Genomic DNA, 14,219 nt, shown 5'->3' on the forward strand with positions numbered 1-14,219 from the left:
GTGCAAGGCCCTGGTACTACATAAAAATAAATAAACAAAATAAAGCATCAGCACCACATGAAAATAAATAAACAAAATAAAGGTATATAAAAAAGTTATCTTCCATTGGCTAAGAGTTGTTGTCAAGAATGAAGCTAAATATTTTTACATATTTCTTTTTATATCTGTTCTGATTGTGAAATGAAAAGATGCCATAAAGGGAATGCCTAAACTGTAAATTTAAATATTTTCAGCCTGTGAAGACCCTTTCTGATTGATGGACTCAGAAATGTATTCTCACATGCAGCTGCAGAAGGCTTTCCCCTCACTAGTTAAAGGGCTTTCTTCTCTAGCTCCCCCCGGGTGATTATGGTTTAGTTTCCTGTAGGAGACCATGGAATGGTGGAGATGGTTTAGATGCTTTGTTTTTTTCTTCTCTCAATCTTCTGCCCCTAGCTACTTTGTCCAAACATTGATTCTGTTTATTTTCTTTTCCTGCCAACTCAGCTGAATTATAGCATACCTATTTTGTCTTTTTCAGATGAAACTGGAGCGGGCAGAATGGGGCAATGACCTGCCTAGTGTGGAGTTGCAGCTAGAAGCACAGCAGCATATCCATACTAGTGTGGAAGAACTGGGCTCAAGTGTCAAGGAGGCCAGGTTATATGAGGTGCATAGTATTCAGAATCCACATTATGTTTGTGAAAGGGATGAGGATGAGCAAGTAGTGGGATGGTATGCATGATGCAGCTGTCTCTAAGGAGACAGGGGCTCTGGAAAAGGGTGATAATGATGAGTAATAGCACTTGGCAAAAAAAAAAAAAAATTCTCTTTATAAATGAAGTATCTCTGTTAACATTTGAACTAACCTTGTGAGAAAAGTATTTTTATTAGCTGACCCTTTGTACTAAAAAAAAAAAAAAAAAGTGATACTGGAAGCTAAGGTCAGAATTAATAAGTATCAGAAGCAGTTTTTAAACGCAGGCCTTCTTTCTCTAAATATTCATAGTCTTTTACCTTTGCTGCATGCCTACAGTAGAGAGCTGTGTGGGAAAAACTGTTCATCAATCTATCTTCTCCTTCATTCATGATTCTTCTCTTTTTTATTTCCACTCTCCCTTTGAAAGAAGCAATTTTGTAGTTTGGGAATGATTTTACAGAGGTTTTGCTTAGAGACCTCCCCAAATTGCTGGAAACACAGGATTATGAGGTGTTACCTGCAGAGCTCTTGCCCATAAGTGCAACTCCAAGCTATAACATGTCACCCAGAGATTCATTGTTGAAGCTTTCATGTTCACAGAGCATTGAGTTCTTATCTCTACACAGACTTATTATTTACTTAGTTGAAATCATCACATAGTTTACTGATTCTTTCTCTAACATCTTTTTCTTTCATTCCTTTCTTATCAGGGAAAGATGTCCCAGAATTTCCATACCAGCTATGTTGAAACTCTTGGAAAACTGGAGACACAATATTGTAAATTAAAGGTGAGTTTTGACTGACTAACTTAGGGTCAGTGTATGGAGAATCTGGTTACAGCCAAACAACTTTCTTCCCTAATTAGAAAGTATGTGGTTTGGACCTGTTTAATTTTTCTGTTTATTAGGTTATATCATTTACTCTGTGATTGTTTATATGTATTATAACATTTTCTCCACTTTCTGAATGGGTCAGAAACCACTGCTTTAAAATTTTTTAAGTAGGTAGAACCTGTGCCTCATCAAAGCAGTGGCCATATATGCTTGGAGATTAAAAAAAAAAAATTAAAAGTTTGACATTGGTAGAAAAGGGAATCCTCTTCTATCTGGTGTTTTTCATGCCTATTAAGATGTTCCAGAGTAGGACAGGCCCAGGATCATTCTTTATCCTGGAAGCTTCTATAAAGGCCTTATGAGTTCTATCTTCTGCCTAAGATTGACAGTGGCTAGGGGAGTCTTATACCAAATTTGTAAAACTTGAATTCATGGAGAATAAACCAGTAATTAAAAAGCAGTCTCTGGTCTGAGGATGTGGCTTAGTGGTAGAGTATTTGCCAGACATAAGCAAAGCCCTGTGATCCTCTGCAAAAACAGGCTGGCTTCTACAGATGTGGAAGCTCTCGATATAACCTGATAACCTTTACTTTGTCTAGGAAACTTCTAGCTTCCGGATGAGACACCTTCAGAGCTTGCATAAATTTGTCTCTAGAGCTACAGCTGAGCTGATCTGGTTGAATGAGAAGGAGGAGGAAGAATTAGCATATGACTGGAGTGACAACAATCCCAATATCTCAGCAAAGAAAAATTACTTCTCTGTGAGTCTAACACAGCAGCCCTGTCATGCTTATTTAACAACAGCAGGAGGACACTTGGGGCTAGTCTGCAAAGAGCCTGGTTTTCTGGAGCTGCACTCTGACAGAGGGAAATAGGACCCTGCTCAATGCATCCATGCATGTGAGAAATATATGTGGAGAGAGGAGCAATGGAGCTCCAGATTAATTTATTGAGAACTATTTAAGAAGGCTGAATCTTGGATGAATTGATCAGCAGTAACACAAGTTGGGTCATTTCCAAAACAATATAGTTTTGTAGTAAAAATATAGGCTTTGGAGTGATGCAGAGCTAAATTCAAATTCTTATTTCTCCACTAACTAGCTCTATGACCTTGGGCAAATCATTTAATCTCTCTGGACTTTTGTAAAATGGGATAAAAGCCACTTCAAAGGGTTATATAAAAGGTTGAGTAAGACTTATTAATAAGCTAATCTAGGCAAAGCACTTTGTAAAGGGCTTAGTATTATTTAATTGGGATATACTCTTGGCTTCCCACAAATTTCTGAATTCTTTTTATTAATTCTTCTAATAACACTTTGGTCTTAATCTCTTACTTTGTAAAATGGGCAAGAAAATTCAACATTGAACATGTGGGACAATGCATTTTATTTTTTTTCAATGGAAAATGTAGTAAGTAGGGTTATTTTTTTGCTACTATCAGTATTTTCATACACAAGATTTTGAATTATGCAAATAGGAAGCTTTTTTGCTAGCACTCACTTTAATTACTTGAATCCCATTAAGTTAGGATTCTTAAAAAAACGTGAGCTTCTCCTATGTAGAGAAGAACAAGGGAGTCCTCTGAAGTGAAAAGGAAAGAATGGGTGTTGTGGGAGAACTGAAATTAAGCTAAGGTAGACGTGTAAGAAGTGCTCCAGAAGCATCAGGGAGAAGAAGTGAGCTGGTGTTTAAACTGACTCCTGTAGGATTAGTAGAATTTAGTGTCAGAAGGGCCTTGTAGGCTAACAAAGCCAGTTGGTCAGTGATATTGCTCTGCTGTGTGTCCTGTTCTAGTGTGGGGCTGACTTGAACACTCCATTGTGTTCTCCTACTTTACTCAGATCTGGCTCAGGTCTCATGCCCTTAAAGGTAATAAATAATAAAATTTATTACCTTTATTGACTGTCCTTTTGCCCCCTTTCGCCCCCACCCACCCACCCACTGATTCTAGTCTTTTGGCCCTTTTCTGAAATCCTTTCGCATGTGCTGTTTATACGTGTCATTTTGGCACCAATCCTGTGTTTTAGATTCAAAGTAGGGCAGAGGACACTTTTCTTTTTTATTGCTACCCTCTCCCTTAGTAGAGCTTATTAAAAAACTGAATTCAATTTTCAGGAGTTAACAATGGAACTGGAGGAGAAACAGGATGTGTTTCGGTCTCTACAAGATACAGCAGAATTGCTGTCACTTGAGAACCATCCAGCTAAGCAGACTGTGGAGGTATGAGACTTGAAAATGTGTGACGGTCAAACATTCAGAAGTTGTTGTTATAAAAAATATTCAAATATTCAAATTGGTGGGTATATTTTGGAGGGAGTATCGGGGATCATTTGTTTTGGATTATTTCCCTTTTCATTCCATGCTGTTTATAGTCCACAAAAGCCTGCAAACAGTTTTGATGGTCTAAGAAGAATAATGAGAGAAACATTATAAGAGACATTGACTCCTGACTGTATGGGGGAAAGTGACTCAGATTATATTTCTTCAGATAACTGTCCAGATATATTCAATTTTATTTGAAGAAATAAAATTCATTACCTTTACTGACTGTCCTTTTGCCCCCTTTTGCCCCTACCCACCCATGTCTTTGTCCTAGAAGAGAAGCAGTTGAAGAATCCAGGAGAGATTTATGTGTACCTAGGTTTTGCTGGTCAGTTCATTTAGTTGTGACTTAATTTGGAAGAGGCCTTTTCTTTTTTTAAAAATATTTTTTAGTTTTAGGTGGACACAGTATCTTTATTTTATCTTTATGTGGTACTGAGAATCGAACCCAGTGCCTCACGCATGCTGCGCAAATGCGCTACCACTTGAGCCACATCCCCAGCCCCGGAAAAGGCCTTTTCTTTGTGATCCCTTTTCACATAACCCTGTTGGGTAAAAGGCAAGTCTCTTTCTCATGGGAAACTTTGAGCAGATGCCAGTCAAGTATCTCCATGCCTCTTCTCTTGACTTCTCTATCATCAGCAGACTTTTATTTGGAAGGAGCATCTCACACACACACACACACACACACACACACACACACACACACACACACACACATATATATTGAGCCTGCCAAACTCATGCCCTTCTGTCTCTGTGCTTGGTCCTTGCAGGCATATAGTGCTGCTGTTCAGTCTCAGTTGCAGTGGATGAGGCAACTATGCCTGTGTGTTGAGCAGCATGTGAAAGAGAATACAGCTTACTTTCAGGTATGGTGGACTCGGTATGTGTGTGCATACCTGTGGTAAAGTTGAAGTTAAAAGTACCTCTATATCAAATAGCTTTTACTGTGTAAACTACCTCCAAAAAAGTTTCTTAAAACAGCAATCATTTAGTTAGCTCATTTTGGGCTGGCTCAGCTGAGTGGCTCTCGTCTTGCCTGTCCTATGCATAGCTGTGTACAGCCCCCAGGTGGGCAGGCAACTGGCTAATCCCAATGGCATCACTCATGAATCTGACACATGGCTTGGGTGACAGGGTACAAGGCCACGTGTCCTTATCATCCAGTAGCCTTCACAAAGTATCTGTTCTACAAGCAGCAAGAAAAAGCAAATCCTGTGCACAAGTACTTTTTTCTGCTGCTGTTAGATGTATTGATGTGCCATTGTCAAAGCAAGTCACATGAGATGCCCCAGCTTCAAGGGAAGGAGACAGATTTCACTTCTTGATGAGAGAGAGGGGAGTTGTAAAATATTAGGACCATCCCTCCAACCTATAGTCTGTCACAACATAAAAGAATACACTGCTTGTTTTCATGAAAGGGTAGAAGAGGAAATAAGCTGTTATCTCTGTTTTTATTCTAAGTCATCTCTTTGACCATTTTGTAATCATATCAATGAATTGAAACACTGATTCATTTAACCTATAAGCTTTTCATGGAATAGACCTCACAGCCAAGTGCTGTCACTAGTCAGAAGTCAAGAGGAAAGAGCAGTGATTTTTGATGGTGAAACAGGCTAATTTTCTATAGAGTTTAGTAGGTTTTATGGCTGTTATCACCAACATTTTACTGACATGTTTTTTTATGCCTTCCTATTTGTATTTCTGTGGCCTCTGTTATGACTGTAATCAACTTTGCTAAGCTTGGCCCAGTAGGATTTTTTCCTCAGTTAATATCTTGGTATTCTGGTATACTGAGCACAAGCTGCCACTCTCTTATGTTCCCACAGTTCTTCAGTGATGCCCGAGACCTGGAGTCATTCTTGAGGAACCTCCAAGACTCCATCAAACGAAAATATTCCTGTGACCACAACACCAGTTTATCCCGCCTTGAGGACTTACTCCAGGACTCCATGGTGGGTGTTGTCTCAGTGGGGATGGTTACTCTGAGAAACCGAGTAAACTATATCAGCTGTTGCTGTTTATATCCTTGAAAGCTCCAGGGCAGTGAGTCATTCTTAGTATACAGTTTGGCTCACATTCAAAGAGAGTTTAATCAATTTTGTTCTGTCTCTTTTACTTTTGTTTCCTTAATAGAAGTTACTAATGAGATTTCTTTGGGTACTCACTAATGTGAAGGCCTAGTTACCTCCCTTGAGCCACTCAGGGCTCTTCATATTTTGTTTGCATTGTTTCTGTTTTAATGCAATAGATAGAACCAAGGATGAAATACAGAGCATAGGTAGCAGGTTTGAAGGGTATTAGCAGGTATCAAATTTGGTGTGAGTTTTTTTTTTTGCTTTTGTTTTTGTTTTTGTACTGGGAATTGAACTTGGGCACTATACCACTGAAACAGGGTCCGACTAAGTTACCTAGGCTGACCTTGAACTTGCAGTCCTCCGTCTCAGCCTTCTGAGTAGCTGGGATTACAGGCATGCACTACTGCACCTGGCTCAAATTTGTTTTTACTCTTCTTACATAAACAGGAATTAAAAAAAAAAAGTTGGAGTGGGAGAAGAAATAGACTTGAATCAAATTTTTCTCCTTGGTTAATTTCTTTTGGTAGTGATGAAGTGTTAGAAAATTGCTTTTAATTAAGACAAACGTTAAAATCTCATTTAGATGTATGCAGTATTTGTCCAATTTATTTATGTAGCAATATTAACTTTTAAGAAATAGTTTTAGATTTAGTATTTAAGTCAATTTTATATTCATTTTTTCCAATGAATTATTCCTTCAGGAGAACTGGTTATAAAATCAGTAGCAGAACTACTTATTTACTGAATGCATTACATAGAAGGCAAGACAGGGCTCAAATTACATTTCAAATTAAAATAGTAGAAGTGTATATTCAATAAGGAAATCACTTTTCCTATGGGAGAAGCTAAAGGATTCTCACATTTCAGTAGAAAAATTCTAAATGAGAGAACTAGAATAACCCAAATTAGCTTTTTTGTTTTGTTTCTGTGAGTGAGATTTGGGTGTTTGTGAACATTAGTTGAGGTTTTTTTTGTTTTGTTTTGTTTTGCTTGGTGGTGATACTGAGGTTTGATCTCAGGGCCTTGTGCATGCTAGGTAAGCATTTTACCACTAAGCTACCTCCCCAGTCCAAATTTTTAAAAAAATGCTTTCAAATATAGTAGTAAACCTTTACATTCAGTGCTTCACTAGGGCAATAGAATGTTAATTTAATTAATTTGGAATGAAGGAGAAAAGCCTGACTTTTCGGTTGTTTTTAAAAATGTTTCTCAGAGGTACTCCAGTTATGAAGGAGGAATATAATCCCTGGCTATTATGTCCTCCCTTCCACAGAGTACCTTCCTGTCATAGGGTAACTCCTCTGCAATTGTCATATCTTCTCTTCTCGAGGGTCGCTGCTCTGTTCCCTCCTCTCCAGGTCAGGGGCATCGGGTTGGCGGCGTCATCGGGGCATGGAGTCACCTGGGTCTGCTCCTCAGCTTGTCCGTCAGGTTCGGGAGCATCTGTCCTGGCTTCTGGTTCTTTTCAGAACTTTTACCACGCTGAGCACTTGATCTCTGGAGCTTGAGATGTTTGGCTGTGGGTTAGACAGAAATTGACGTCTTTATTGCAAGGAAACTGGAATGGGTAGACCAGCTCTCAAGTATGGAAGTATGGCTGTCTCCCTGATGTATTCCATTCCTCTTTCTTAACTAATAAGTTAAAGTTGTATTTCTTCCAATCATGCTCCCGGGGACAGGCACAGGTAGTTTGTTTAAGCATTTCTTTTTCTTTACATGCATATTCTTAATTCTTAAATGACATTTCTTAACATTATTAACTCTTTCATCACATCTATATCCATCCTAAGAAAGCCCTCTTTTGGGGACTTTTATGCCTCACAATGGGCTTGAAACATCCTGCTTAATAGATAAAGGTTATCATTTACTTTCTAATGGAATTGGTCGTAGATTACTACCAATTTTGTTGACAAGAAGTTCATTAGCTTTTAAGATAATTGGATTTGCAGAGATTTGACTTTCAACTTTGCATGATACTTCATTCAAACCAGTCAGATTTACATGAATATAGCATGGCAAGATTCTAAAAGGTAAACCCTAAATCATTTATCATAATGCTTTTACCAACAGTATTTATTTGTTGGTTCAAGAACTAAAATCTTTCTCTAGAAAGCTTAATTCAATTGAAAAAAGGAAATACTTGAAGTAGAGCTTGGGAGATAGAAATATTTTAAATTAAAAATTAAAATTTAAATTAAAAATTTTAAATAGCTCAACTATCTTCTCCTAAGCAAAAAAGGGAAGAACTGGTTTCTACTGATGAGAAAATGAATAATAATAATTATATGGTTCTTATTATTATTGTTTTTAACTTCTGCACTTTCTGAACTGTATTTAGGGGAATCCTTTATTAGCTAATTAGCCTTATTTTGGCAGCAGGAAGTTTATTTTTGTTTTTGTTTTGTTTTTTTGCATGTGGCTTTGGGGTCATTGAAAAGGGTACAGGGAGAAAGCTACCATTTAGAGTATAGAAGTACTTGATAAAAGACAGAAACATTATTTTCTTTTTTCTTTATCTTTGTCTAAATCTTTATCTAAGATGGCTCCACCAAGGATCCCTACTTAACTGAGAAATGACATTCTCTTAGGGGGTGGAGCAGTGAGTTTTCATTATTGTTTTAGTGACCCTAAGTAGCAACAATAATGTCCTTTTGATTTTCTTCTCATTTTGTAGGATGAAAAGGAGCAGCTTATCCAGTCCAAGAGCTCCGTTGCCAGTCTTGTTGGAAGATCAAAAACCATTGTTCAGCTAAAGCCGCGCAGTCCAGACCATGTGCTAAAGAGCACCATTTCTGTGAAGGCCATCTGTGACTATCGGCAGATTGAGGTGAAGGGATGGAAAGTTTACCTCTAGGGCCCAGAGGGAAGGAGAGAAAGGAACTCTTTAGTTAGGATTATGATTATAGGGAGACATCAAGTTATTGAAATGTTAAAATTAGAATTTAAATATGCTCAAATCCCCATCACCCAGAAAAATAGACCTCAACTCCACAATCTTAATCTGTTACGACCCTTGGTGATTGGTACCATCATCGATCTAGTTGCCAGAGAATTGACAGAAGTGGGACTTTGTGATACCTGGGAGTTATTCCCACAGATAGTAGGACAACCAAATCAATATTAAGTTGTAAATATCTCCTAAGTACACATCTTTCTGTCCCTGCTGCTACTGAGTTTCTTTCACTTTGGTTGTCATATCAGCATCCTTATTTTGTACATTACCTCTCTAGTCAAGACTGGGCCATGTCCTCTGCACTGTTCCTGCATAAACTGTATTTATCACATAATATTGTTACTTTCTGCTATACCAGAGTGTGTGGAATACAAAGCATGTTTGTCTGCTTACCATTGTGTTACTTTATCTCAGCAGGCACTCGTAGTTATACAAAAGAAAGAATGAATAAAAGAGTAGGACTGCATTTTTCAGTGTCACAGCATTTCTGTCTCTAAAATAGGGATAATAATGTTGATTACTTTTCTCTCAAGAGATAGACTTGATAATTCCACAATGATAAAATATTTTCAGGAGTCAGAGTAGAATGATAGGAAAGGAAGAGAAGGAAGTATCTCAAAGCAAGTTGTGATTATTCATGTTCAATTAATTTCTACTTGAATGGTGTTTAGTACAGAGATTACTCTTGAGAGTCTTATAGACTCCTTATAACCATCATACTCTATTACTTGACATATAATAGGCTTTTGATAAACATTTGTTTCCTTAATTTATTTGTTGAGTTGTGGATTTATATAATCAGGACCCCCAAGTGAAAGCAGTTTTTAAGCAGATTTTTCTTCTTAAGGATTTCATAGCCTTGGAATCAGATAGCAGGTAATAATGGGCCTTTGGTTTCTCCACTAGCAATAACTTGTGACTTTGTCTCTCAGATCACTATTTGTAAGAATGATGAGTGTGTGCTTGAAGATAATTCTCAGCGGACCAAATGGAAGGTGATCAGCCCCACGGGGAATGAGGCGATGGTGCCCTCAGTCTGCTTCCTCATACCCCCTCCCAATAAGGATGCCATTGAGATGGCCAGCAGGTAACTGTGCTCAGCTGCTACTCAGTGCCACCACCTCAGCTCTTTGACCTAGCTGAACTGATGTAAGGATGAACTCATGTTTGTGATCTTGAACAGAACAACCAAATTGTAAAGGTTCTTCTAGTAAAGACCTCCTGTTAGGAATATCAAGTCTCACATTGCAGCCACAGTAGATCTTCAATAAATCCTTTTTGCTCAGTTGAAGTATATTCAGTGATATTTCCTTTTAAAAGAATTCTTGGATATAAACAGCTTAATCTAAGAGCGCTGATTTTCTCAATGACAGCAAATTTATGTTCTATGAAAGATATATATGTATATAGTTTAGAAAGTTGGATTATACTATATAGCTTATTATAATAAAAACTACTGGGTACCCCTGTAGTTCCAGCTACTTGGGGGCTGAAGTGGGGGGATCACTTGAAGTGAAGACTTTGATTCTGGTTTGGGCAGCATAGCAAGACCCCCATCTCTTAAGCAAACAACAACAACAACAACTAGTGATAACCCCCGCTTTCAGAATTGCACTTTGCAGAGTCAGCTATTTTAAATTCTTTTGGCAGATTTTTCTGTTTTAACTCCAAATTTCTGAATAATGTGATTATTTTTCTCTGCTATTTCCTGATTTTTTCAACTTTGGAAATTCTATTAACTTCTTACTCTAGAAAATTAACATTTAGCTTTCTCTATACTCACATGCAAATATACTTCCCCTTTCCTTGTCTTCCAGATGTAATTAGGAGCTATAGAGTTCTCTAGGGGGCTTTTGTGAAGCAGTCCTGCCTCACCTTTCTGAACTTATCCCCTGTCTTGAGCCTTGCTTGTACTCAGCTGTGGTCATTCTGCTGAGCTCTGTTTCTCAAACACAGAAAGCATAGTCTTGCCTCAGGACCTTTGCACTTCTTCCTTCCTCCACATGCTTACATGATTCCCTCCCTTATTTCATTTGGTTAATATTATTGCCCTTGTCACTGCTGTCCCCATTTTCATTTTGTCTTTTATTCATCTTTAATGTTCTTCACTGCCTAGGAGATTATGTATGTGTTATTGCCTCTCTCTTATTAGAAGTTTTTGTTTTATTTACCTCTGTATCTTTAACATCTAGAGAATCATTTCTGGCACAAAGTAGGTATTCAGTAAATGGTTGTTGAATGAAAGAATGAATGACTAGGTAAGTGTATATATATATATGTGTGTGTGTGTGTGTGTGTGAATAAATTGTTTATGTTTTCTTGAGGAAGGTAATCAATTTTTTTAGTTTGTTTACTTTTCCATTTGCATATTATGGTTTTCTTCAAAGCCTTCCCTTTTATTGCAAAAGGCCTTTAATATGGCCAAACACCATAGGCATTTTCATTTTTCTCTTTTTTTAATTTAATTTTTTTTTTTTTTGAGAGAGAGAGAGAGAGAATTTTTTAATATTTATTTTTTAGTTTTCGGCGGACACAACATCTTTGTTTGTATGTGGTGCTGAGGATCGAACCCAGGCCGCATGCATGTCAGGCGAGCGCGCTACTGCTTGAGCCACATCCCCAGCCCAATTTAATTTAATTTTTTTAACCTTTATTTTATTCATTTATTTTTTATGTGATACTAAGGATCCATCCCAGTGCTTCGCACTTGATAGGTGAATGCTCTACTGCTGAGCCACAACCCCAGCCCCCATTTTTATCTTTTCTTAGAAACATCTTCCTTTCCCACTCTGCACATGTTCTGTAGTCCTGATTCAGAATTGCCTCTAGCATTTCACTTCACCTTCACTTGAGGATTCACTTCATTTACCTTTCTGTGTTAGATCACTGATTCCTAGATTCCAGGTCTTAATGTACTGGTTCAGTGCCTATTTTAGTGAAGTACATTTTCTAGAAGCTAACTGAAAAAGATTGCATGGGAGGTAAATTTTTTGAGACCTCTCATATCTGAAATTGCCTTTCTTTTCCCTTAATAGTTATTGGTCATATATATAATTGTTTTGGAAATTATTTTCACTCTGAACTTTGAAGACATTGCCTTACTGGTTTTTGTTGTTGTTTATTTGTTTGTTATGCTCCAGGGATTCTGGCTGAGATGTACAGAGCCATTTTCATTTTTTATAAAAATGAAAAAAAATTTTATAAAATTTTTTTTTATTTTATACATAATAGTAAAGTTCATTTTTTGTAGTGAGCAGCAGAATTACTAGTTTTGACAAATGCATATGATAATATACTCTATCATCATTATGATGCAGGATAGTTTGATATCTCTATATTTCAAATGAAATCTTTATTTTCTGGGAAAACTTTAGACTCTTTGTTTCTAATCTGTGAAAAGCTGAATGTGCTGGCCTGTATTTATAATCCCGGCTACTCAAAGGCAAGAAGATCTTGAGTTTGAGCCCAGCCTGGGCAATTTGGTCAGACCCTATCTCAAAATAAAATAAAAACTGAAAAAACAGAAGAAAAGAAAAAGTTTGTTTCTAATCTGTGGGTTAGCCTCTTCACATTCTAATGAACATAATGAACATAAACGAGAAATTTTTCATTCAGATCTTGAAAGTTTTTCTCTATTTCTTTAATTATTTTCATTCTCTGTTGTTTTTATTTTCTCTATTAAAGAATTTCCATTTGGCTGGGCACAGTGGCACATGCCTGTAATCCTAGTGACTCGGGAGGCTGTGACAGGATAGTGGGTTCAAAGCCAGCCTCGGCAACTCAGTGAGGCCCTAAGCAACTCAGTGAGACCCTGTCCTAAATAAAATACAAAAAGAGGGTTAGGGATATGGCTCAGTGGTTAAGCACTTCTGCGTTCAGTCCCTGATACCAAAACAAAACAAAATAACTCCCATTTATCAGTATTGGACCTTTTGAGCTGATTTTCTAATGTTCTCCTGTTTTCAACTTTTTTTTCCTTGTATTTTTATTCTTCTTTGAAGATTTCCTGAATTTGACTGAAATTTCAGCAGGATTTTTGCAGAAAGGAAAGATAGAAAAATGGATTTTGTGTCTCTTATTTCTCACATTTAACTGATATGTTAGCTTCTTGTTTTCCATCGTATTATTTGTCTTACATTTTCTTCTCAGGTTAATGAAATTCAAGGTAACTGTGTGTAAGTGTGTCTGTATCTGTTTGCAAGCCTTCTAGAAATTAAGATTGAATGCCTAAAAAAACAAAAACAAAAACAAAAAACAAAAAAACCTTGGGGCTGGGGCTGGGGCTCAGCAGTAGCACATGTGTAAGGCACTGGGTTTGATTTTTTTCAGTACCACATATAAATAAATAAAATAAAGGTCTATCAACAACTAAAAAAATTTTTTTAAAAAGACCCTCAAGCCCCACATTCTGCAGTTTCCTTTTATATGAACTTCTAAAGTTGCTATTATTTTTAAAATATTTTAGCACTTCTATAAATATGTAGAACATAGCAAATCAGTTTTTAAGCATTGATGTCATCATTTTTCAACAATTCCAAATGGGTCATTTGGTCTATACTTTATTCTATTATTGTTCTCCCTGTTTATTTCTTCCCTTTAGCTTCTTGTAATCGTGTTACATTCAGATAACATTTGTGAGACTGCTAAATAGTACTGTAAAAAATCCAAATGGAAGATCTCACTATAATTCTAAAGATTCCTGTTCCATACCTGGTAGTACACACCTATGATCCCAGACTGCTTGGAAGGCTGCAATAGGAAGATTTCAAGTTCAAGGCCAATCTGGGCACTTAAAAGCTTTTAAAAAAGGGTTGGGGCTATAGCTCAGTGGTTGGGAACTTTCCTAACATGTGCAAGGTGCTGGGTTCTTTGCCAGTACTGAGGGAAAAAATAAAATAAAAGATTCCTATGTTGTCAGTACTTCTGGCCTTTCTCTGCCCAATTTATAAGTTTAGCTCTTCTAAACCAATCACATTTTTCTTTAGGAGGTCTCTAATGCAGAGCTCAAGTTTTTCAGAAGCTACAATCAGGTTCTGTGTTGTTTCTAGGGTGGAACAATCTTATCAGAAGGTGATGGCCCTTTGGCACCAGCTACATGTGAACACCAAAAGCCTTATCTCCTGGAACTATCTGCGGAAGGACCTTGATCTTATACAGACCTGGAACCTAGAAAAGGTGATTGTGAATGTTGCCTCAGGCCACATCCTATTCCTTTTTCCAAAAGGAGATTTTTTCATTAATGGAGACTTCTCCCCAGCGGAATGGAGTAAAGTGGAATCAGAGATACTATTTCATGTTAGTGACCCTAGGGTCTTAAGAACTAGAATTAGCAGTTTGAATGGTTGGGGATT

General features: G+C 37.3%; 1 protein-coding gene across 1 annotated transcript in view; it reads left to right on the forward strand.

Moving 5' to 3' along the window:
- The window catches only part of Macf1 (microtubule actin crosslinking factor 1), a 327,009-nt gene that overhangs the window by 156,226 nt on the left and 156,564 nt on the right, over nucleotides 1-14,219 (forward strand). The window contains exons 16-24 of the mRNA XM_077791438.1: nucleotides 521-649; nucleotides 1,390-1,467; nucleotides 2,112-2,273; nucleotides 3,628-3,732; nucleotides 4,611-4,706; nucleotides 5,667-5,792; nucleotides 8,590-8,742; nucleotides 9,801-9,955; nucleotides 13,917-14,043. Of these exons, the coding sequence (XP_077647564.1) occupies nucleotides 521-649; nucleotides 1,390-1,467; nucleotides 2,112-2,273; nucleotides 3,628-3,732; nucleotides 4,611-4,706; nucleotides 5,667-5,792; nucleotides 8,590-8,742; nucleotides 9,801-9,955; nucleotides 13,917-14,043 (1,131 nt within the window). The remainder of the gene's footprint in view (nucleotides 1-520; nucleotides 650-1,389; nucleotides 1,468-2,111; nucleotides 2,274-3,627; nucleotides 3,733-4,610; nucleotides 4,707-5,666; nucleotides 5,793-8,589; nucleotides 8,743-9,800; nucleotides 9,956-13,916; nucleotides 14,044-14,219) is intronic.

The sequence above is a fragment of the Urocitellus parryii genome, chromosome 11, assembly GCF_045843805.1.
Source record: "Urocitellus parryii isolate mUroPar1 chromosome 11, mUroPar1.hap1, whole genome shotgun sequence".
Classification (NCBI taxonomy): domain Eukaryota; kingdom Metazoa; phylum Chordata; class Mammalia; order Rodentia; family Sciuridae; genus Urocitellus; species Urocitellus parryii.